We start from the raw sequence: 25,362 nt of genomic DNA, 5'->3' as shown, positions 1-25,362 counted from the left end.
AGATGAGTTTAGACACAAGACCTGGTCCGATTTTGGTAGCGTGTTAATTTTGGCGGAAGACCAACGGTCGAGCGTGCATGTCGCCGACATTCGGTGCGTGGGGAGGGTGAGGCTGGGGAGGTGGAGGAGGGAGGAGAGAGAAAAAGAGAGAGAAAGGGAGGAGGAGAAACGAAGAGGAAGAAAAAGGAAGAAGAAGGTCCGATTCGAATACAAAATTTTAAATTTTTACTCGAGGTCCAAAATTCGAAAAATTTCAGAAAACTCAGAAAAATTTGTAGACTCGAAATATATTTTTAGTTTTGCCACGTTGTCTTTAAATTAATTTTTAAAAATCATCAAAGTTTATATTTTCAGAAAATCGAACCTGATTTTTAAAATTAGAAAAATCTCAAATAATTTTCTTAAAATTTAAATAACTAAAATATCAATATTACTCATAAAATAATAAAATTTAAAATTTTTAGGATGTTACAGAACGAGTTTTATTAATGTTAATTTAAATGTGTAAGTTAATTATAATGGAATAGGATAGTTCTATTTACATAACATAATTTAGGTTATAATTTATTATTTGTTAAAGTATAATAATAAATTATTAATGATTGAGTCAATTTCATATATTAATTAATGTAAGAGTTTAATTGATAATTATATAAATTTTAATATTTAATTAAAAAAATAACAAATTTTATTGTTTTTAATAATTAACCATAATTTGAGATTTCTGATATAACTATTCCAATAATAACATGACTGTTGACAAGAAATTTCTGTTATGTATGTTAACATTTTTTTAACAGTCATATTAATTTAAGACATTAATCACATATAAAAATTTAATTACAAAAATTATTAAATGTTGAGATTTTTGAGCAATTAACTCTTATTTTCAATTACACTTTAAACATTTAAAAGATAATAAGTTTTTAATATTTTAAAAATCTATCTTCTTTAAAAAAAAAAATTCTATAATTATTTTTTTATTAAGGATTTATTTAATAATATGATTAAATTTTAAAGAAATTAAATATTTTTAAATAATTTTTAAACATTTTATAATTTATTTTCAGCTAAACTAAACCGGTTGAGGACAACGCTGTTCCAAAAGAGGGAATATGCAACTCCATGAAACCAAACATAAAGAAGCACTAGGGTTTAAATGGAGCACAGTTGCTCAAAAAGAACAAAAAAGAGCGGGAGCGAGGAAAGTCTCACTTCTCATCATTCTTCTTGGAATTTCACTCTCTGAGCTGACTCAGTCACACTTTCACTCGCCAAATGCCTTCTGGGCTTCGCGAACTCACTGTACTTGGCGAGTTCAAGCCATTTGGCTTAATCGCCGAGGCTCTCGATGGCAAGCCTCCTGATAATGCGGCCGATAAGTACGATTACTTCCTTTTTGACCCCGAAATCGTCCGAGACAGAAATGAAATGGACGACGCCGATGCCTCGGGACCCGCTCTGAGAGATCGCTGCGACCACGAGCTCTTCATTAGAGGAAACAGGTAATTTCTACTGATACTATTTGCTTAGTGTTTTTTTTTTTTGTTTATTTTTATTTTTGCTTTAAATTTAATTTATTAAAAATTTAAATCATACTTCTGGACAATGAAAAGGTTTGGTTCAGCTAAATATGGTTGTCTTGCAAGCTAAATTGTACCGTTACAGAATTTTTTTTTTTCCCTGAAGTGGAAAATGGACCTTGGATCAGAATGACTAACGATGGTTTAATGACATATTGGCCTAGTAAGCTAAATTCTATGTTAAATCTTTGTTTTTCTTTTATTTATTTTTTCATTGTAGCAAGTAGTTTGTTATCGAAATTGTTTAATCTTGAATTGATTTGTAATGGACTAAATGGGTTACATGGAGTACGGACATCTTGATTAGCTCTTTTATGGAATTTAACACTGCAAAATTATGTCTTTTTGTTCTAATTTGGTGAATTTTGGTTATACTTCATTTCCTTCAACTTGATGTGGATACTTGTGTTGATTCTCTTGAATTCATTTTCTTATCCAACATCTGAACTTGATTGTATTGTTATTAAGCTGGAATATAGGTGCCCTTAACTTTTAAGGGTTTTTTTTTTTTAATGGATATAAATCTATCCCAAGAATACCTCTTTCCCCCTGTCGATAAAAGGAAAACAAAACTTTTAAAGTTATTTTCATCTACAATAATGGTCTGATTCCTCATCTTCCTTTTTGAAAGTCTTTCTTTCATGCACGAATCCAACTCCATGATGGCTGGAATCGCATCAGGCAAGAGAAAATGATGATCAGTCATTAATTTTTTGGTACTCTTGCACATTTTTTGACTAATTTATAAAAATTTAATTTGTTCAGTTGAATTTGATCGCGGTAACCTTTTTTTTCTAATCTCGCTCACTGCCTTGATTACTGGCATGGATTTCTCAAAATTTTCTTGTCTCATGCATGACAGGATTATATGGTCCACAGGTTCACGAGTGTTCAAGAGATTCACCTCTCCCTCTCCAGTTATAATGGTAAGAGATCTCCTAAACCCCACCCACACCACCCAACCACCACCCCCCCCCCCCCCCCCCCCTCTCTTTTCTGTTTTTTTTTTAAAGGTGATAATCAAGTTCTCTTGTAGAAGTAGTGGAATTAATTTACATTTGTTATATAACTACTAGCAAGTAGCATCTTAAAATAAATAATGCTATCTTCCCCTCTCTTTTTAATTATCTTATTGACCTGAAATCTGGCTTTGCCTTGTTAAATATTAGCCTTGCTTTATTGCAGCTGTCAAATTGTATTTATCGCAAGTATCACTATGCTTAATATTTCTCTCGTTCGAGGCTTTCTATTTCTTTTGATAACTGATATATTTATGTTATAGGCATGCTGGTGTCATGTGGGTGATATGTCTGACGCTTTCCTTTGTATCTTGCTAAGTGACTCTCTAACTGTATACAACATATCAGGTAAGCAGACTGGAATTAGTTAAATGATAATCCACTAACGTGATAAAAAAATGTTCCTTTCCATAGAGGCCTTACTTTTTTGCCAAAATACTCATTCCTGTAAAGTTAAACTCTAACATTGTATGATGTTATCTTTAATCTTTTAGAAGTACTAATGTGCCAAAAAATATACTTGGTCTTGCTTTGCTTTTTTCCTTCCAATGTCAAAAATACTGGAAAGATGTTTTGAAGAAAGAAAATTCGCTGGTTGTTGCAATATTTCGAACCAGGAGCTTTTATGTGGTAACCTTATATCGGTTGATTGTGTACTATCATATTTTGGATACTGGCAAACTGAGATTCAGAACTTAAATGTCCTACATCTAAAGAACAGGCACCTATATTTTTCTGTTGTTGGATATTATTTTGAATTAATGTTAACCCGTTAATCAAGTAAAATATTGTCTATATGAGTTGAACTTAACTCATTTCTTATTTTTTTTATTTATTTAAGCAGGTGAAGTAGTATCCATTCCCCTTCCATGTGCCATTACATCAATATGGCCTCTTCCATTTGGTTTACTACTTCAGCCAGCAGCTGAAGGGAGTTCACCTGCACAATCTACTTTTTTATCCACAAGTCCTTTATTAGGTGCACGCGATATATCCCGTCCCAGAAGAGAAATTAGGCATAGTCCCCAGCAAAATGCCACCTTTTTGGGAGCATTTGATCGTGTGATCAAAGCAGATACAGTTACCTTGTCCTCACATCTGATTCTGAAAGATCTGTTGGAAGAGCCACAGGTCTGTATATGTTCTCGCATTCTTTCCTTCTGCTTTATGTAGTTATGTACTTAGGTTCTCTCTCTCTCTCTCTCCGTCTCAAGTAATCCATATTACTTAAATTTTGGCAGTCAACATATATTGAAGAAAGAGGAAAATTAAGCATAATGAAGGATTTTGATGAAAGAACAATTTGGACAAGTGATCGAATTCCTCTAATGGCATCATATAATAAAGGTACGTCATATTGACTTCCACTAGATAAACTCCGTCTTTTGTTTGCGTCTCTCCCTGTTTATCTCTTTTTTCCCTGTTAAACTATATGGACCTTGTCCCCTGTTATGCAGGAAAAATGCAGCATTCAGTGTGGGTTGCTGAAGTCATCAATTCCAACCTTGAAGTGGCAAGTGGCGGTTTAATTGATGCAGTTCCCGCTGGTTTATTAGCTAAACAATTTTCCTTTCGTAGAATATGGCAAGGGAAGGGTGCCCAGACAGCTGCTTGTAAGGTGCCTTATTAGATCCATTATTCAGCATCTTTTGGATTCTAGATTTTAGCTTATCCCTTTGATTCCCATGGAGGAAAAAACAACTTAGTATCCTTTTAATTGAAGTTTCAGCTCTTTTTTTTTCTTTTTTTTTTTAATTTCTTTATTTAAAAATAAAATTTTGCTTACCATGGTTTGCTCTTCCAAAATCAGTATACTTTTAATTTTTATCCTGTTATTTTTGAGCTAATGCTCTTTTCCATTTGTGGTGCATCCTATCTTGCATTTGGATGAGTTGATTTGATGTCTGTTCAACTATTGTCTTTTTGAGCAGTTGATGATCTGTAATTATGCAATTTGTTCTTTTCCTTGTTTACCAGATTTTTCTTGCCACTGATGATGATTCAGCTCCTGTTATTTGTTTTCTTCTTCAAGAACAAAAGAAATTGTTGTCAGTAAGGCTTCAAAGTCTTGAAATCAATAATGAGATAATCTTTGATGTTAAGCCTGACATGAGCTGGAGCATACCTGCAATTGCGGCTGCACCAGTGGTTGTAACTCGTCCAAGGTAGAGCTACCTTTGTTTCCCTCACACTTTTATTCCCCGTCCATTTATTTGTTTTATCTTGGTAACTTGTGTCCTCACTTAAGGAGCTGTCCATTTTTTCCCCTTCTTTTCCGTCTCAGGGTGAAAGTGGGTCTACTGCCATATACAGACATCATTGTTTTGGCTCCAGAAAACACGCTTCTTCTTTATGTAAGCTGCATCCACAAGCGTCTTGTCTGTCTTTGTTAAATTTTTTGTTTAACTTTTGTTTCAGTTCTAATCATGTCTGTGGCAGCTTATATTTGATGTTTAGGCTCTTCCTCTGGATATTTTCTATCCCTAATTTTTTTCCTGAAATAGCTGTTGATTTTTTTCACTTTTGTGGGGGGACTATGTAACAATGTTGGAACTGATAGTTTCTTGTTCCTTACTTATTCTGTATCTGTATTAAATTTTCTGGCCAATATTTGCTTTAATCATCTCTTCATCGAATATTTAGAAACTTATGGAGGCAGGTAGGGATGAGAGTAAGCTTCATTTAGTTGAGGCAAAACTGGTAGCATAGCTGACAAGAAGTTGACTTACTTCCACAGGATCTTACAATGTAATATGGATAGCATAGTTGCAAGCTGAAGGTCTGATTCTGTAAGAATGGTCTGGTCGTTGATGAAACATATTAATGTAGCTAATCACAACTGTTTCAATTACGTCTCATTCAGTAGAGCTGGCTAATTAATTGCCATTTATACTACTTGTGCATGTTTTTTGCAATTATTCATAATAAAAAATGATTGGTTACTTCTGACTGATATTTTTACATACCAAAGTACTTTTTTTTTAAAATTTTTTTTTATGAGACTTCCTACTTCTTGTGAATGAAAGAAATATAATTTTCTAGCTGGCATGTACCTAATAAAACTTCCTATTATTCTCCATATTGTTGTACATGATATAGCATTCTTATCAATATTTTGATAGGATTTTCTCTGAACAGTTGTTTGCCAAATTTCTTGACTTTTCTGTGTATAATCTGGCTTGATATGCGTCATTGATACATGTGTCATACTGCAGTCAGGGAAGCAGTGCCTGTGCAAGTATTTGTTGCCATCTTGCTTGGGTAAAGGTCGGCTTTCACATAATTCAGAGTTTTCAGAGACAGTATCCATTCCCCATGACTTAAAGATTTTAGGATTGGCTGATGCTGTAGAGGGGCGTGTCAATCTAATAACAAATAATGGGCAGGTAAACTAATTTGCAATTTTGGAAGGTTTTTTCTGAGGGAAAGATCATTTATTCAATATAATAATTGTACTTTATTTTTGTTTTCAATTTCATTTTAAGTTGGGTTGAATCTGCAACCAGTCTTATTAAGGCAAAATGCGACATTAAGGCGATAGGGTACCCTATGACCTTAGGCAAGAGTGAGGCAAGGGCCTTTTTGAAGCAAGGTACTATAGCTTAAATTACCTAAATTATATATATATATATATATATATATATAGAGAGAGAGAGAGAGAGAGAGAGAGAGAGAGAGAGAGAGAGAGAGAGAGAGACTATAGGATATCCTATGGCCTTAGGCGAGAGTGAGGCGATGGCCTTTTTGCAGCAAGGTGCCATAGCTTAAATTACACACACACACACACACACACACACACACATATATATGCTACCTAGTATTGTCATGATATCAGCTAATTTTATTTTTTTAACTAATTCAGGAAGAATTTGCAAATTGATAAAATCCGGTAGACGAATTTTCCATCTCCAAGGAAAACCGCTTAGAGAGAGAGGGAGAGGGACTTTTAATATAAAAATTCATACTTTTAGTTGGTTTAATGACTAAAAAAAGCATATTAAAAAGAAAAATTATTTGCACTATGTCTACCTTCAATTAATAGGACCTAAAACATTTTAAAATTAAATAACCATTTGCAAATACATAATACCCATTTAATAAAAATCATATTACAATTGATAATTAGGGGTGAGCACTATTCGGTTTGAACCGAATAAACCGAACTGAATCGCCTTAATTCGGTAATTCAGTTCGATTTTTAAGATAATTCAGTTTGGTTCGGTTTTGAAGAAAAAAAAATCGGTTGAATCAAACCGAACCGAATTGCTTTATTGATTTTTAAATTGATTTATTTTTATAGGAAATTTATGAATTATATATAATTTTTTTATATATAATTTGTTTAATTTCATTGATTAATGATTATTATGTTTAAATCAAGGTCAAAATCATACCAAATAACTTGAAAATCAAGTCTAAATTAAAAAACCTATCGAAACTCAAAAACTGATCGGTTTGAACCGAACCGAACCAAAATAGAGTGGTTTAGTTCGATTCGATTTTTCATTCATTTCGGCTTGGTTTGGTTTCTAAAATATGGTAATTCGGTTTTGATGGTTTGGTCTGGTTCAATTTGAACAGAATGCTCAGCCCTATTGATAATACCCATTTATCCTAAACCCAGAGGAACTAAACCATTTTGAAATTAAATAACCATTTGCAAATATACAATATCCATTTAATAAAAATTATATCACAATGGACAATACAAAATACTCATTTATCCTAAACCAAGTGGAGCATATCAAACCTCCAATTAATAGGACCTAATCCATTTTAAAATTAAATTGAATAACCATTCTAAATGAGGTTCACAATACCCTTTAATAAAAATCATATCACAATTGACAATAACAAAATGCATATCCCAATACAATACCCATATAATAAACAATGAAACAACATGTTACAAAAAAAAAGTGTGCTGCTACTGGATAATTAAAAATGGCGTGACAATGTCTGTGAGAGAATAAAGCATAGAAGAAGAGAGAAGGACGAGGAGAGAAGAGAAGAAAAAAAAAAGAAAAATGCAGGAAAATAAGTAAGAGAAGATAAAAAATGGCGTGACTGAATGCTTAGGTGAGAGGGGGGAAGAAGTATTGAAGAAGAGTAGAGGAGAGAGAGGAAAGAAGGTGAAGAGGAGAGAAAGGAAGGAATAAATACCTAGTATGCTCCAAGTCTGTTGGTGGCGCGAGTTGAAGCGTTAGTTTAAGGTTATTTTCATTTTTATTTTTTTGCTGTTTAAAAAAAAAATAGAAAAAGGGAAAGTTGACATTATTTCACTCAAACGTCGCCTTGGTTGCCCCATGCCTCTCACCTCGGCACTCTCAGGCGCTCGCCTCTTTGAAGTTGACTTGCCTCGCCTTGCCTTGCGCCTTTTGTCTCCTTTAACAACACTGCCTGCAACTCTGTTGACTTTGTGCATTTTTCTGTACATTAATCTAGAACCTGTTCCTTTACTGGATAACTTTATTTCATATTTCATATTTTATGCTATAGTTACATTTGGCCTAGGCAGAGAAGATTAAAGGAAAAAAAATTCATGGATTCTAATCCAACTTGTTTGGATCAGGTTTACTTGAGTTCAGTGTAGAAAAAATTGCTAGGGTGTGCTCAATGCTTTCATGAACTCACAATTTTAGATGGAGAAAGTCTGGTGGTTGTTAACTAAAATATTTTCTAGTCTCTTGGGTAATATTTATTTGTTTTCTTCCTTCACCATTGCTTTATCTTTTATCTTATTGTACTCGATTATCTTTTGTTGTTATTTTCCAAGATGTTTCGATGTGTATTACGAAGAAGTCCTTCATCTGTATTGGTGAATGATTGCATCACAGCAATGGCTGAGGGGCTCAGTTCAAGTTACTACAATCATTTCCTTGGTGTTCTTTGGGGAGACACTGACTCTGAATGTTTGTCAAAGGTTGATTATAGTGTTGATTCTGAATGGAAGTCATTTTGTGGTGTTATACTTGGAATGTGTAGAAAGTCCAGTGCAATTTCTCATAAGCATTCGAGTTCACAGAAGCTTTCGTCCTGGGAGTTCCTTCTTAACAGCAAATTTCACATGAACTACAGAAAACTTAGCTCCATTACTGGAATTTCTTCTGGAATATCACTTGATGTGAGGGAAATAGATTCTTCTGGACCAAATATGAAATGTGAGCAAAGTTCAGAAGAATCATTTTCTGGTGAGCTATTACAGGAGTCTCTGGGTTCTCTGCATGCATTATATGAAAATCTGAAACTGGATAATCTTCGCAAACTGTAAGTGTAGTTCATACTTTGTTGCTACCATACTCTATTAGAACTATACTATTATCTAACTGGTTCTTGTTTCCTTCTCAAAAAAAAAAAAAAAAAAGCTAGTTCTTGTTTCCTGAACAACCCCACCTTCTCCCCCCCACCCATACGCACACACCCTCCTTTTTTTTCTTTTCTTTTGAAGTCTGTGTTGTATGACAAGTTGAGAATCAAATGGGTTACTGTTTATTGCCATTAAGAATTGGATTGGACATAAAACCGTTGTACTTTATTTTGTTATTATGAGATACTGAAATATTGACAAATTGCTTACTTTTTCTATAATGTTATTAATGTGTTGTTGCGATATTCTTTTAAAATGGTAAGTGAAAAACTTTTTCTTGTAGGGACTTGGAGCTTCTGGCTGTTCTACAATGCAATATTGCGGAATTTCTTGGCCAGGAGAGCTACTTAGATCATTATATTCGTGATTTTCCATGCCTTTTTAAGAAAATTGGGATATATCCTAAGTCTTTCGCTCAAAAAACTGCCCCTAGTATATTCAGGTGGCTTGAACACTGTTTGCAATTTGGTTATAGCTCTGCTAATAAAACTGATCTCCCACCTTTAATTTACAAAGACGGAATTTCTGTTCTGAGCTGGGCACGAAAGATAGTCTCCTTTTACAGTTTATTATGTGGTGGTAAACAGTTGGGCAAGAAGCTATCATCTGGTGTTCACTGTAATGTTGCTATAGGATCATATGGAACTAGTGAGGAGCTCACTGTCTTGGCAATGGTTGGGGAAAGATTTGGATTGCAACAACTTGACTCCCTGCCTTCTGGTGTATCTCTTCCTCTGCGACATGTAAGTTGGGTTACTTTTGTTCTACAGTGTAGGAAACTCTGAATGGGAATGGAGTTGAGAAACTCTGCAACAGCATGTGGTAGTTTCTGGGGGGAAAATGGTGTAAACAATGCTTATCATAACAATATTGAAGGTACTACTATGTTTTTCTATGGAAGCAAGGTGGGAAACTGAATTTTATTTTAATTTTAGGTATTGAATCTATCTAATGGTTGCAGCAATGTGGTGCTGCTAATAAATGCTTATATGAGGTTTCATAATTTAATTTTCTATCTTTGGGTTTTTCTATTATCTTTGGCAAAAATTATGTTATCAAGTGTGTTGCTCTTCTAATTGCTGCTGAGTTGTTCCCAGGATTATTCTTTAACCATCTTTTATTTCTGATTCTTCTTTGATAATTTTATGTTTTATCTTTGGCCTCTTCTAACTACTGCTGACTTGTTCTCAGGATTATTCCTTAGCCATCTTTTATTTCCTCCTCCTCTCTCCTTTGATGTTATATTTTTTCTGAGGCCTCCCTATATCATTTTGCTTGAACAGAACTTTTTTATAAAGTTACTAATCTTTTTCTTATTATACAGTTACTAATCTTTTTCTTATTAAAAAAAATATAATTCAATAAATAGATTTATTAATTCAAATAGACATGAATAAACCATAACGCAATTTGATTGACTAATCCGACTAGTGACTAAACATCTTTTCACTATGTCCAAGTTTCAAAGTTGAAAAATATGCTATTGGAAGTTAGTTTGTAAATGGTAATGGTAAAATATAATTACTTAAACCCCACAAAAATAAAAACCTCGTTTGGATTTTAGAACCTATGGAAGAATCTATTTTTGACAATTGTGTTGACTATGTCAAGCTTGATATTTGCCGCCTTCATGACCCTCCCCATTTATTTAATGTTGTTGAATTTATCCATTGTAATAATTATTTCAGTTCTTCATAGGTGTTAGATAAGTGTCGGGAATCTCCACCGACCGACTGGCCTGCAGCTGCATACGTTCTTCTAGGTCGAGAAGATCTGGCTTTGTCACATTTGACACATACCTGCAAATCTAAGGAACTTGAAACTCAATCCAATGTGAATTTAATATCAATGTCTTCACCATACATGCTTCATTTGCATCCAGTGACAATTCCTTCTGCTGTTTCTGACACAACTGGATTGGAGAGTTCAAAGTTTGAGGATACAGATTCTGCTGATGGATCCATGATGGATGGTATGGAACACATCTTCAACTCTAGTACTCAGTTGCGGTATGGTCGAGATCTCCGATTGAATGAGGTCTGCTTAGGTCTTTTACACTTGATCATTAATACTTGTATGATACCATGATGCATTTTGTAACTGCTGGTGAGTAAATTTATGATATATTGTTCACATGAATACTTGGTAGAAGTTAGCTATAGGGTTGAAATGCTTCCTGGTGTACATTTTACTCATTCTAGTTTGTGGTATCTGCCATAGTCTCCTGTTTAGTTGCATTGGTTTTTACCCTCTTTTCTGAAAATGCACTTCTGTACATGGGAGCTTCTATGAATTTCAGATTTTTTTTTTTTTTAACTTACTACTTTGACTTCTACTAGGTTAGACGCCTTTTGTGTTCTGCAAGACCTGTGGCTATTCAAACATCCATTAATCCAAGTGCCTCTGATCAGGATATCCAGCAGGTAACTTGGTGCCCTATTTGACTGTTGTAATAACTTCGATTTCTCTCCTGGCCTTTAATGTAATACTGATTGAATTGTTAAATGCTGGCATTTATTTAAATCAAAGAGATCTCCTAATGTCTTTTTAATAACATTTCTCTTATGCTTTGTATTCCAAAATTCATTTTTCCTTCTTTGCCTATGATATGCTTGAAATTTAAACACTAGAGAAATATATATTTGAGCAGAATGGAGGAACACTAATCAGATTCTTGCAGTAGAGGAGAGAAAAAGGGAGAGGTAGACCTAAAATGATGAGTACCAATGTGGTAAACATAATTTGATAATGTGATAGTTATAGAAAGTTGTGCCTAATCAGGGCTGAATTCAAGATGAAGATTTGCATCCTTGACCTTAACTTATTTGTAATTGAGGCGTAGTTGAGTTGACTGCAAAAATACTTTATTGTGTCTGTCAACAAATGCTTCATTCCCTGAAATTTAGCAATGTTGTATTTCTCTTTTTCTCATGTAGATGGGCAACCACAGGGAAATTGGTAATGATAAACCAAGAGGTGGTTGTTTTTGGAGTTGTTCTTTCTTTTTCTTTTTTTTTTCTCTCTCTAAAGTCTGGACCTCTTTTGATGGTGGCTGGCATGTGTGATACTGTGATATCAATATATACACATATGTATATACCATGTCAGATCAACTTATGAGAGCTTGACAAAATAAGCAAGTTTATATGTTAAGCCTTATGCGATGATACTCATTCCTTCAGAAGTCAGCCAGCCTGGGTGCCATTGTCAAAGAGCAAGGAGGAACTAGGGAAATACAATATTGTGTTGACCCCTGGCCAAGGGCTGGAGGAGGTGCAATTTCAATGGTCTTTAACATAACATATTTATATTTGTTACAGATCAAGTGTTCACTCTGCACTTCTTTTGCCTTTAGAGTCTGACCTAGGGCATATGAAGGATTATGGTTCATTGGTTATTATGTCATTTTATTAGAGTTTATTTGGCATTTCTGATGGAGCTGCTGTTGAGAAAGTCAACTCCTTAAAAATGTTAGTTAGAGGGTATGAAAAATTGGTTTAAAATTAAATTTGATTTGTTTTAGACATAAGAAATCCAAAACAACTAGAAAATTTTTTAAACTACTTTTTTCAACATCTAAAATTGTGCTTTTTCAAAAAGTACTTATTTGGCTTCCAACCACAATCCCAAACGAAGCCTTATTCATTTTCTTTTCTTCTGTTTTCTTTTGTTTATTTGGAAAGGCTCAATTGTGGCACCTGGCACAAAGGACCACCGCACTTCCCCTGGGCCGTGGGGCATTTACTTTGGCAACAATATCTACTCTCTTAACAGAGGTGCTCTTATTCTGTTTATTACTATTTTTATTTTCTTCCACTTCGTTTTCTTGTTTTAAATTGATTTCTGGAAGATGCATTTCCGTTTGCCTATTTAATTTCTTTAATTTTTTTTTTGTAGGCCTTCACTGTCCCAAAGCTTGTTTTAGCTGGTCGGTTGCCTGCCCAACAAAATGCAACTGTATGTTCATGTTAGGTTCTTTCATCTTTCAGTTTTTTAGTATATAAATTTTTGTTAATTTCTAGCAAAACTTCCTTATCTTCATGTTTTATTTTTTGTTTATATCATATTTTCATGTACCATGTTCTAGGAATTGTCATTTTATTATGATTCACGAATGAATTATTCCATTGCCTATGATAAATATTTAGAGGCTTTTGCTAGATGCTTTATCTTATGGAATTTTTTTTTTAAATATTAGAATCTGATTTTCTATCATAATTTATGCTGTTGGATTTTTTTGGTAGAAAAGAATAGGGCCTGCTTACTGGCAGAAAACAAATTTATATTTTTCTGTTTCCTTTTTTTTTTTCAATTCTTCTTTTCCACTGGAAATTTTTTCACTTTGTCTCCATTTTTTTTTTACTTCTTATTCAGTTGGTTATGTTTGTATACAATAACAACAATAATTAAGCCTTAATCTCAAACTAGTTGGGGTTGGTTATATGGATTCTTTTTCGCCATTTAGCTCTATCATACACCAAGTGCGCATCAATAAATTAGTTTTGTTTGTGATTTTATGAAATAAACATAAAATGTTTTAGAAATCACAACTGGAAGCATAAATATTCAGGTGGTGGCCTTCATGGTGAGGGGCTGATGGTGGGCATCAATAGTACTGATAGCAGCAAGGTGGGGTGATGTGCAGTGAAGGTGGTGGTGGTTGTGGGTAGTGACACTGGTAGTGATATTTATGGTGTCACATAGAGTGCTGTTTGTGGTTGAAGCAGTGACATTAATGGCCGTGGGTGATACTGGTGGTGTTAATTGTAGTGATGGTAGCAATGATTTGGTTGTGGTGGTGATGCAGATTGCAGCTACAATGGAAACAGTGTTGTTGATGGGGTTGTCAATGGTGGTTTGGCAAAAATGTGTGTTTTGCAATTGGGAAACAATCAGAAATCAAATTGAGTTTTGTAAACGAAATCTGTAAAACAAATTTTAGTTGTTTTCTCTGGTAGTGTAGATTTGGAAGTTTTGCATCTTCAAGAAAATTGTTGCACTTGAACAGAATACTCTAGTTATTTGCTTTTGTGGATTTGTTTTTGGGAAGATTTCTCCCCTCTTCTATCAGTAAATAGGCCTTTATTTCTTTTGCTAATTTGTTATCTATTGTATTCATGGAGCTATTTATAGTCTTTTTGCTCTGCAATCTCTTGATCTTGTTTCTCCCTTCCCTCTTAAGATCATATGCTCAAATCTTCACCTTTTATATATTTAGACCTCTTCTTGTATCTGTTTCTTTTGATAGGTTAATCTGGACCCTAATATAAGGAATATACAAGAACTTAAGTCTTGGCCAGAGTTTCACAATGCTGTTGCTGCTGGACTAAGGCTGGCCCCACTTCAGGTCAGATCATATATGTTACTTGTTACTTGTTGATATGAAAATCTTGGCTTATTACACCGTCTTCCATCTTTTGAAAAAATTATGCTGCGGTCTAGTGTTTTTCTTCATATACTTCAATTGGCCAATGGATGCTTGGTTGCCTCAGTAAATTGGGATATCAATTAAAGTTTATCTTTTATTTTGTTATTCTCAGTTTGAGTTTTATGTTCATATTCGCTCCATCTTATTACTAGTATGTAACATAATGTTGTCTTAAATCGTATATATCTTTTACTGTTTTCTGTGCAGGGAAAAGTGTCGAGAACATGGATTATATATAACAAACCTGAGGAACCAAATGTTATTCACGCTGGACTTCTCCTTGCTTTAGGATTACATGGATATCTCCGCGTTTTAATTATTACTGACATATATACATATTTCACACAGGTTTGAAACTGTTATGTTCCTTTCCTTTATATATTTAAAATTTATTTTCCTTTTAGGTTTCTTAACTCCTAGGTTATTGGCAATTGGTGTTCATCATCACATTCAAGAATAGTATCAACATTTTGTTTTCGGTGTCTCTTTATCATTTATTCCTTTCTGTATTTCTTTGTTCTTTGACCGTCTCCTGTTTTCTTGACTCATCATTTTAACAGGAACATGAGAGCACAACTGTAGGATTAATGCTTGGCCTGGCTGCATCTTATAGGGGGACAATGCAACCAGCAATATCAAAGGTGGCGTCATATGATACCCAATTCTTCTTCCTCACCAGCTTGTGCCTTGGTTATGGATGAAAATTTTCTAGTCTTTTGTTTGGAGGATTTAACAAATTATTAATTATATCCTTCAATTGACAGAACTGAACTGGTTGTGTTTTATGTGGCAGACACTTTATGTGCACATACCTGCTCGACATTCTTCTTCATTTCCAGAGTTAGAATTGCCAACCCTTCTGCAGGTATGTATCATTGAGCAGCTCACATCTTTTTTTCTTGTGTTACAAGCTAGAACATTAAAGATCACTTATTCGCTAAAGCTAACCTTTTGTATGTAATTATTCTCTGATCCTTTCTTCTATTATCCGCTATAGGCAATTAGGCATACCAATCCATCTTCCTTGGTGTTTCTACCTTCAATATCACACTCTTTTACGTGAAGCACATAGCTTGCACTTGTATTTATATGTGTTTGTGTGTGTGTTTATGATGGATTCATGATTTCTAGTGACCTATATGTCATTATACTGGAACTGATTCGTCATAGTTACAGTAGTTGTTAGCCCATGTTGTGGTAATATTGTTTCTGAAATGTCTAAAATGATTGATTTGCTTACCAATGGAAAATGCCATAAGGGGAAAAAGTAGTTACAGATATTATTTGCTGGAATTTTAAATATCGATTTTGACCTTGCGCTCTTTTTTTCCGCTTCTCCTCCAGTCAGCAGCATTAGTGTCACTTGGGCTTCTTTATGAAGGATCCGTGCACCCACAGACGATGCAAATCCTTTTGGTATTGTTTCCTCTCTTGTTGTGGTGGTGGTTGATTCGGTGTATAACTGTTAATATTCTTTTTCTTTCCTACTATATGTTAGCGAAATATCAAACATCATTAATTTTCAATGACAGTAAAGTGAAAATTTTTTTTATGCATATATAATTGCTGAATTCAACTATTCTTTGTTTACTTCCTCTAGCCTGTCGAGGCTCTTTTAAGCTGACTTTTTTTTACTTGTAATCATCACTCATTGGTCTTTGCTGAAAACTGATTGAATAATTGGTATAATCAATAATGCTTCTTCTAAGTTCTAACGGATGTAAATGATTCAGGTTTGTTGTATGTTCTTACTTCTTACTAGATGCTTTTAGCTTAGGGACTTGGTATATTTGCTGCTTTTCATTGCAAAACAATGATGTTACCATGAAACCGTGTTTATTTGAAATAAAAGAAAAAAAAAAGCTTGTTTAGTCTTTTTTAGATGAGATTTTGACACCTCATGTGCAAGATAATTTGGTATACCTTTTGAGGTTGATGGTCATTACGTGTTATTCTCTGCTGTAAACTTCCCTTTGTGCTAGTTATTTTACGTGTAGCATTGCAAAGTGTTGTTTAAACTTGTGTTATAAAATTCTTGTAGATGTTTTATATATAGTTGTTGCATGTGGTTATCTTTATATCAATTACCATGGCAGGGTGAAATGGGCCGCAGAAGTGGAGGTGATAATGTACTTGAAAGAGAGGGCTATGCTGTTTCTGCAGGCTTTGCTTTGGGTCTTGTTGCATTGGGTATGAGTGAAAATTTTGCACTACTAAAAAAATGAGTGAAAATTAACAGATACTTGAGCTACTAAAAAATGGGAAATTGTGCCGTTCTTTAATAATTTTAATTATGCTGTTAATTCAGGCCGAGGGGAAGATGCACTTGGTTTTATGGACAGTTTGGTTGATCGATTGTTTCACTACATTGGTGGCAAGGAAATTCATAATGTATGCTGTTGAATTTCTCTCATAGTCATCATTGCTATTCTGATAATTATACTATAATGTGAAGCATCTGAAATGGTATTAATACGCGTATTTACATATTGGAAATCCTAGGTCTGAGTTCTTTTAATTTCTCTGAATCACTTGTTTTCTGTTTTTCTCTTGATCAGGAAAGACTACTTTTCTTGACACCATCAGCTGATGAACACAATCGTGGAATTGGACAGGTTGTCTCAGGTTCTTTGCTATGAAAATTTTTCCATAATAGTAACCTTGTGTCTGAAAAGCCTTCTTAGAAATTCTTTTTTTTTTTTCTTTTTCTTGTTCCTAGGAAATATTCATGACACTGTTTTAACTTTGCTTCTGATAAGTTGTAGATGATGGATGGAACTGCTGTTAATGTTGATGTTACTGCACCTGGAGCTATAATTGCTCTTTCCCTAATGTTTTTGAAGGTATTTAAGTGTTGATATTACATGAACTTTTTGCAACTTTACTTGAGTACTCTGAAACAATGAGATCTATATACTAATTTCCTGGAAATTTTCCAAAAGGCCCAAGTTAAGTTTTTCTTAATTCTTAATTACCTTGTTCATAACAGACTGAATCAGAGGCAATTGTATCGAGGCTTTCAATTCCTCAGACTTATTTTGATTTGCAATATGTGAGGCCTGACTTCATAATGCTTCGAGTCATAGCCCGTAATTTGATAATGTGGAGCAGGTAGCGCTAGTTATCTAAGTTAGTCCAGTAATTAAATTTTGCTTTATATGGCTGGACGTCATTTCCAGTTTATGTGCTGTTGATGTCAGGGTGCATCCCTCCAAAGACTGGATTCTGTCCCAGATTCCTGAGATTGTGAAAAGTGGTGTTGAAGGCCTTGGAGATGACATTAATGATATTGATGACATGGATGCAGAAACCTTTGTCCAGGCATATGTAAATATAGTGGCTGGAGCATGCATTTCTTTAGGTATGTAATTGTGTTTGATTCCTGAGATTTTTTTTTGTATTAATTGGTTCTTTTACTGTAATGATTATGTATATGATCTGGAATTTGCGGTGATACTCCCTGCCTGGACTTGCGTGCTGCATTGTGTGAAGGACTAGCATTAATGAAGAAGAAATTAAGATGCATACAATAAAAATGCTGGTGTGTATTAGTAATAATTTGAGAAAAAATTAGGATGTTTATGAAGATGAGCTTCGCACCTAACCTGACTGATAAAATAAAATGCAAACTATGTTGCTACACTTTATTAAATATTAATAAATTATGTAGTTTTAACATATTTAGTATCTCAGGGCTTGCTGATCCTGAATCCTATCAGACTGGACTTTCTTGTAAATAACCATTTTATTGGAGACTTAGTGAACATAAAACTATCTTCACAAAATTGGATTTGTGTCAACAGGTTTTATTTACTATCAGTTCTATTGAGTTGGGTTGTTAGTTTTCACTAAACATATTTATCAGAAAAGAAAAAGAAATTGAAATTCTGAGAAAACATACAAGATTTGATCTATCGCTGTGTTCACTGTTCTGGGGCATATACTTTATTGAATGGATCTTTTATGCATATTTGCTTCTTTGCATTTGCATTTCTTTTTCTGAAGCATGTTATTTTCTTTTTTTTTTCATGTATTTGTTTACAGTTATTATTATTAATTTTGTGCAGGTTTGAAGTTTGCTGGCGCAAAGGATGGAAATGTGCAGGAATTACTTTATGAATATGCTGTTTACTTTTTAAACGAGGTTCTGCATCCAGCATGTGTAATGGTACTGGATTATATATATTAGTATATTGATAGTAGATTATCTATGCAATTGTTTCCAGATCAAGCCTGTTTCTGCTACAAGTGGAAATACTTCTCCCAAGGGATTGTCTCGCTATGTTGACCGTGGCACTTTGGAAATATGCCTTCACCTCATTGTTCTTTCCTTGTGTGTGGTATGTGGAAGTCGAATAGCAACATTACAAGTTCAATTTCTTTTTGCTATTTGGAAAGGAACGTCTAAGTGTGTGGTGGTGATGTTATGAGAGAGCAGGTTATGGCTGGTTCTGGACATCTACAAACATTTCGGTTGCTGAGATTTCTTCGGAACCGTAATTCTGCAGATGGTCATGCTAATTATGGAATTCAAATGGCTGTAAGTTTCTTTGCAAGTAATCATGAATTTCCTACTTTACAAATGCGCTTTTTTATTGAATTATGATGATCACCTGAAACATGCCAAAAGCTTGAGTTCTTGTGTATGATGGTAAAATAACACTTGATTTTACAATCTTGTGTATTGTATTTATGTATTTCACCTATGGAATCATTGGTGCTTTTTTATTTAAATATATGGTTTAAGATACTTGGATTTTCCAAACAGTTTTAATAGTTAATTTAGTGTAACTTAGGTACTTTAAGTAGCTTTTGGCTCCTATCTATAAATTTCTTGTGCAGCATGTTTCAATTTTTTCAATGCACGGAAGAAGCAAAAAGTATCTAGGAGCTCCATTGCTTCAAAAATTGTTGTGCAAATATTTTCAGGCCCTTGCCTTCTGTATCATTATTGACAAGAAAGATTAATCAGATTTGTTGGCATTTATGAATAGTGATAAATTATTAATCCATTTAGGCTTTACTTGCAGTCAAATGACACCATTTTCATTTGTAATAAAAATCAATTACGTAAGAAATAATTTACATCAGTTAGCTATCACATTTTTTTTTTTTTATGATTTTTAATAAACAGTTTCTGCATATTAATGCTTATTATCTGTGCAATGCTGCCGCAATTTTTAGGTAAGCTTGGCAACTGGTTTCTTGTTTCTTGGGGGAGGAATGCGGACATTTTCAACAAGCAACAGTTCTATTGCTGCTTTATTAATTACTCTTTACCCACGTTTGCCTACTGGACCAAATGATAATCGCTGCCACCTTCAGGTACATGAAAGTGCTGACCTAATCTCAGGAAAAAAAAAGGAGAGGCACGTGTCAGGAATAAATGCTGCAAGAAACCACTTACAGTTTGTGAACGGCAAAAAACACATTATTCTCCTGTTTGAAAACTGTCTATTGGTTTTAATGCTCCTAGGTGGTCATGATTGGTCATTATCTTCTTGATACTGTTATTGCTTAATATAAAGCGTTGTATTTCACAAAATATTAGAAATAAAAATGGCTATTTACTCTTAAGCTAAAGCAAAAGCGTCATAGCAATAGATGGCTTGTATCTTCTGTTCCTTTTGTGTTGTCCGCTAATCTATATGCTTATGGAGGTGAATTTTTCAGGCATTTAGGCATTTATATGTCCTTGCGACAGAGGCTCGCTGGATTCAGACTGTTGATGTTGACAGTGGTTTACCTGTTTATGCTCCTCTTGAAGTTACCATTAAGGAAACTGAACATTATGCAGAAACAAGTTTTTGTGAAGTTACTCCTTGTATTTTGCCTGAACGTGCTGTTGTAAGTTCATAGATCTAAAGGCAACTCTTTAAAATTTTGAAATCTACACGCTCTCTCTCTCTGAAATGGTGCTTTTTTATTTTGAGCTTTTGTTGCCAACTCTGCTAGCTTTATATATATAGGATTATATTTCCTAAAATTAGTTAATCTTAGTATCAAATCTTTGTATTAACATTTCTCAAGCTGATTGATTATTTAATGTGCTGGTTGCAGTTGAAGAGTGTACGGGTTTGTGGCCCTCGGTATTGGCCTCAAGTGATGGAGCTTGTCCCTGAAGGTTGGAGGATGCTGTTGTACCATGTCTTCTATTTTATATCGATTTAAAATTTTTAAGAAAAACTCTGTTACTCACTGACAGATAAACCTTGGTGGAGTTTTGGTGACAAGAATAACCCATTTAATTCTGGTGTTCTCTATATCAAACGAAAGGTCGGAGCTTGTTCATATGTGGATGATCCCGTAGGACGCCAATCTCTGCTGTCACGAGCAATGCATAAGGTAATTGTTGTGTTGTGCTCTGCCCTAATTGACCCTTTCCTTGATCTATGCCTTTTTATGCAGCTTTAGCTTTATCAATTTATGCTTGATCAGGTTTTTGGTTTGACTAGTACAAGAGCATGTAATCCTACTGTCAGTGGCAACAGTGGATTGGGTGCTGTTTCAGTTGATCAGTTGGTCAGTACCTTCTCTTCTGATCCTAGCTTAATTGCCTTTGCTCAACTTTGCTGTGACCCTTCCTGGAATAGCAGGTAAGTATATGGATCTTCAATTCTACTCTCAGCTGCCTTTGATACTTGTTGCACTGAAATCTGAAATCCTTTGTGTGGTCAGACATCAGATACCACACATAGAATGTCGTAATGGCTGGGCAATCAAGTTTGTAGAGATTAGAAAAAGGATGACACAATATTCGAAGCATCCTACACTTGTGGGCTTCGGGGAGGGTGGTTGTAAACAGCCTTGCCCTTGCTTTGCAGAGAGGCTCTCTAACCTATGACCTCTAGGTCACAAGATGAGTGTAGAGAAAATGGATTGGATCTAACTCAATTTCAAAAGCTAGTTCAAGGGAGGAGGAGTGCCCAAGATTTTGTAAGAGGCACATTACTCCTATCCCAAACTGATGCGGGATATTAACACACTTTCTCACATCCATGATCGAACATTTGGAGCGTGAAACACTTATAGAAGGCATAAAACATCAGTTGAGAAGATTCTGACACTATCTTAAGAAAATGGATCATGCTTAATTCACCCCTAAAGCTAGCTCAAGGGGGAGAATTGCTGAAACTCAAGTCCTTATATTTCCTTATCCAAAATTGATGTGGGACAACACAACCCCTCACGCTTAGGCATGAACATCTGTGGGGGGTTCAACATCAAGGCAAAGGAGGAGTGTTGGGAATCCCACATGGGAAATCTATAAAATGAAATGGCAAAATATAAAGGGTTGGGTTGCAACATTAAAATGGTTAGTTATTTTGATGTGTAAAAATAATTCAATCACTTATAAGCTCATATTAAAATGAATTAAAATGTAGTTTGCCTAATACTCTCTCCAAAATTTTACATGTTATTAGAGCCCGGTTTGAGTTGTGAGTTGAGTTTTAGCCGCTCATAAAGCTGTATAATTGGGTCACATTGGGTTAATACTTAATATTAAATACTAATTGTCAAGTGAAACTATGTGATTGCACTTGATGGGAGAGTGTTGGCTTGTTTGGAATCCACATGGGAAATTTATAAAATGAAAGGATAAAATATAAATGGTTGCATTGCAACATTAAAGTGGCTAGTCGAATAGTCATTATGAAGTGTAAAGTAATTCAATCACTTATATAAGTTCATATTAAAATGAATTAAAATGTAATTTGCGTAGTACTCTTTCCAAAATTTAATAAGTAACTTTATTGTTATATCAAAGCCACCCTCTTGGTCAATCAAGTTTGTGATAATCACTCCGCTACTGACTCGCAAACCTACTTATCCTAGCCTTCAAGAATGGGATGAGGTTTTATTAAGGTACTTTTCGAATGTTAAGGCTGTTCGTTCAAATTAAAATCTCATGTTGGGGGGATAAATAAATTATCGAAGAAAATATGGTGGTCTAATCTATATGAAAGTTGGGAAATATCTCAGGTTATTGTTGTACATGACGATTGAAGAGCAGAAACTGGATGGGAGAATTGCTGAAGGTTAGGATTGTGTATAAATAGCTGTTTCTGGGGCCTCATTTTGGACCAACTTGATCACGGCCTTCTGTTCTTTCTAGCAAGAAGTGGAGGTTTGTATGGATAGATTTGCAAAGATGAATCTGGCATTGTTGAAGAGTGCAGATTATCTCATGGATAATCCCTCTTATGACTTGGGTGTAGATTACATTTAGGAGTTAAATTTCACTAATAACCATCAGAAGTATTGAAATAGTATTTAAAAGTTCAATTGTGGATAAGTAGTTAGTTTGTTATGCATCTCTTATGCCCTAATTTAGTTATAAATGATCCTGATAAACAGGCAAAGGGATTTACTGTGCAACTGTTATCTGTGCAGAGAGTGGGTTAATTTCTGATCTTTTCTTTACAGTTGGGATTGTGAGTAATAATTCATCTGATTTATTTGCAGATCCGATGCTGATTTCCGGGAATTCTGTTTGCAAATATTATATGAATGCATTAGCAAAGACAGACCAGCTCTTCTACAGGTAAACAAGTATATGCAATTATTCTACTAAAACTCTGTTGCTGCCAATCAAATGTGATTTGTTGACCAAATTATCGAACAACAAATAAACATGCTTCAGTTATTTCAGTTGGTTGGATATTGCATTTTTAAAATTAATGGTGTTTCTCACTCCCCATATTTGGAATGTAGAATTCTGCAAGAATTCAATTCAATTGATTTTTTTTTGCCAAAAAAATTCTTTTCCTTTTGGCTTTAAAAATTTTTCATTTTAAAGAAATAGAATTCATGCATGATTGTGTGAGAGTTCTTTTCTTGCAAATGATTTATTTTAAATGAACCCATTATGTTTAGGTAGATATAATTTTCCAAAATATTTTGCAGGTCTATTTGTCATTATACACTACCGTTAGGTCCATGATTGACCAAGTTACAAATGGTACTTTTGTTTTTAGAGACTCACTTGCTATTTCCAATTTGAAGGTAATTTTTCTTTTTCCTAGCACTTTGTTTTATTGGTAGTACTGAATCATTTGGTTCTTTTGATAGTGCATGCATTTCAGTTGCTCTAATATGTTGGGACACTTAGTACAGTAATGATTGTTGTGGTCACCTGACCATATATGTCCTATAATTTCAAAGAAAAAGGATAATCAATATTTTATTAACTGAAAATATGTGAACTTTATGGAATGCTTATCTTACCATTCAAAATGGCCACCTAAAAGCCTATACTTCTACAGTATTAAACTGTATTATGGTTTGACCAAAAAAAGTATGACTAGCTTTGGCATGAAGAAGCATCAAACATTTCATAAACAAGTTTCAGTTTGTTTTCTGCATTTGATCAGTTTAGGAGATTAACTGCACTTGGTTGGATTTTAAACTTTGTTTCCAACCCCTTCATTGGAGCTCTTTATTTTAAGACATAAAAGTTTCTATGACATTCATTTGCTTTTCCTAGTTGAAGGTTCTTTAGCATAGCATCAGATGAAGGTAATGTGTTGACGCTATGCAGCTTCTGTGGAGCAGCTTCCGATTCCAAGAAATAGATAATTGTGGTGTCAATCCTACCTAGTGTGAGAAACATAAAAATTCGAGTTTGAACTTGACGATTAGAACATATTAAGGCTTGAGATTAATTTTATTGGTTGTTTTGAATGTTGTCATCAACTTTCCTTGATGGTGAAGGACCATATACCAATGAACTTAAGCTAGTAGGTGGACAATTCCGCATGCTAGATATGGTGATATCATTTTTTACCATCAGAGTCAATGTGGTACTCATTGCCCCCTTATATTTAGACCTAACCTAGATCATGCTCAACACAAATATACTTGGCAACAACAAGAAACAGACTTGGTGTGATGAACAGTTCTGTTACTTAGGGCATCAGTAACAATGAAATGCAAAGTTAGCTGTAGTCTTGATAAGAGTTTAAGCTGGGAAAGGGGATTCTCCATATATAAAGCCATTGTCAAAATAGTACAAGCATCCCTTTGTGTGGCAAGTCGACCTATGAATTTTTTTTTTTTTTTGGGACAATACTAGCATATCATATTCTGATTGCAGCTTGCACTAACCTACAATGAGGCTCTTCTGAGTGGAAGATTGACCACTTCGAGAGGCGGTGTTGTTCAATCTATCTTTCTAGGGTCTCTTAGGAAGCAGGTAGAAGAGCTCCTAACATCTTCGGAGGCACTGAAGAATGATTTGTGCAACTATTTGAATTCAGCACAATGGCCCAGTGATGAGAAACAAGGAGAGAGGAATTCAGTACTTCTTTCATGGTATCTTCAATGGTGTGGAGTCCCAGGTCCGTCTGTGATCTGGATAGCAATGGAGAAAATCAAGCCCAAGGTCTTTTCATCATCTTCAGTTCCATTGTTGCGTTTGTTATTTCCAACTACTCACATCAATGCCATTGGTGAGATAGATAAATCCTTGTTTTCTTCTCAAGTCAGCAGCTGAGGTTTTTCAGAAGGGTATTATCACGTGCAGTGGCCTCTATATTTTTGGTAATTTATGAAAACCCAATCATTTTGAAAGATTTTACATTAGGCCTCAAGATGAAGAAACAATCAGGATCAAATTTATGTTTCTTGATAGCTTCTGTTGTTAAGCTCTTGTACATGCTTGTAAGGTTTCATAAGCCAGTCTGACTCGCTGCATCATTCTTTAACCATAACCCTTCTGAAGATTCATATTTCAGCACATTGCATTGCCTTGCCACACAACTTTATGCTAGATGGAAATGTAAGAAATTTGAGGTAAATCAGTAAATTCTGACGTATTTTTCATATATGAAATGCATTTACTATGTCTTGAATATGGAGGCAGGAGCTTTTACTTGTTATGATGTGTGCATAGAGGAATTCATTCCATGTACCAGGCAGTCATTGGAGACACCAGTGAATGGCTAGATTAGAATTCTGCTCTGG

At 34.5% G+C, this 25,362-nt stretch overlaps 1 protein-coding gene across 3 annotated transcripts; it reads left to right on the top strand.

The window, feature by feature from the left end:
• The first annotated feature begins 1,168 nt into the window (after window positions 1-1,168).
• On the top strand, window positions 1,169-25,250 carry LOC110647712 (anaphase-promoting complex subunit 1). 3 transcript variants are annotated; one of them, XM_021801666.2, is made up of 37 exons: window positions 1,169-1,505; window positions 2,446-2,509; window positions 2,866-2,950; window positions 3,447-3,733; window positions 3,844-3,949; window positions 4,060-4,220; window positions 4,580-4,767; window positions 4,887-4,956; window positions 5,818-5,988; window positions 8,379-8,869; window positions 9,253-9,712; window positions 10,668-11,006; window positions 11,309-11,392; window positions 12,653-12,745; window positions 12,867-12,926; window positions 14,218-14,316; window positions 14,605-14,745; window positions 14,958-15,038; window positions 15,191-15,262; window positions 15,742-15,813; window positions 16,494-16,587; window positions 16,706-16,788; window positions 16,956-17,012; window positions 17,163-17,240; window positions 17,387-17,508; window positions 17,598-17,758; window positions 18,465-18,541; window positions 18,624-18,737; window positions 18,836-18,937; window positions 19,582-19,722; window positions 20,071-20,244; window positions 20,458-20,521; window positions 20,603-20,742; window positions 20,836-20,993; window positions 22,864-22,942; window positions 23,305-23,403; window positions 24,494-25,250. In XM_021801666.2, exons 1-37 carry the CDS (start codon window positions 1,279-1,281, stop codon window positions 24,890-24,892), a joined length of 5,493 nt encoding a protein of 1,830 aa, XP_021657358.2. In that variant the 5' UTR covers window positions 1,169-1,278; the 3' UTR covers window positions 24,893-25,250. The 3 variants fall into 3 exon arrangements, with proteins under 3 accessions (XP_021657358.2, XP_021657359.2, XP_021657357.2); XM_021801667.2 differs by having other exon boundaries at window positions 3,444-3,733; window positions 10,668-10,978; window positions 11,314-11,392; XM_021801665.2 differs by having other exon boundaries at window positions 3,444-3,733.
• The last annotated feature ends 112 nt before the right edge of the window (window positions 25,251-25,362 follow it).

This window comes from Hevea brasiliensis, chromosome 8, assembly GCF_030052815.1.
Source record: "Hevea brasiliensis isolate MT/VB/25A 57/8 chromosome 8, ASM3005281v1, whole genome shotgun sequence".
Lineage (NCBI taxonomy): Eukaryota > Viridiplantae > Streptophyta > Magnoliopsida > Malpighiales > Euphorbiaceae > Hevea > Hevea brasiliensis.
The sequence above is the reverse complement of the archived record's forward strand: the minus strand, read 5'-3'. Positions and strand labels throughout refer to the sequence as shown.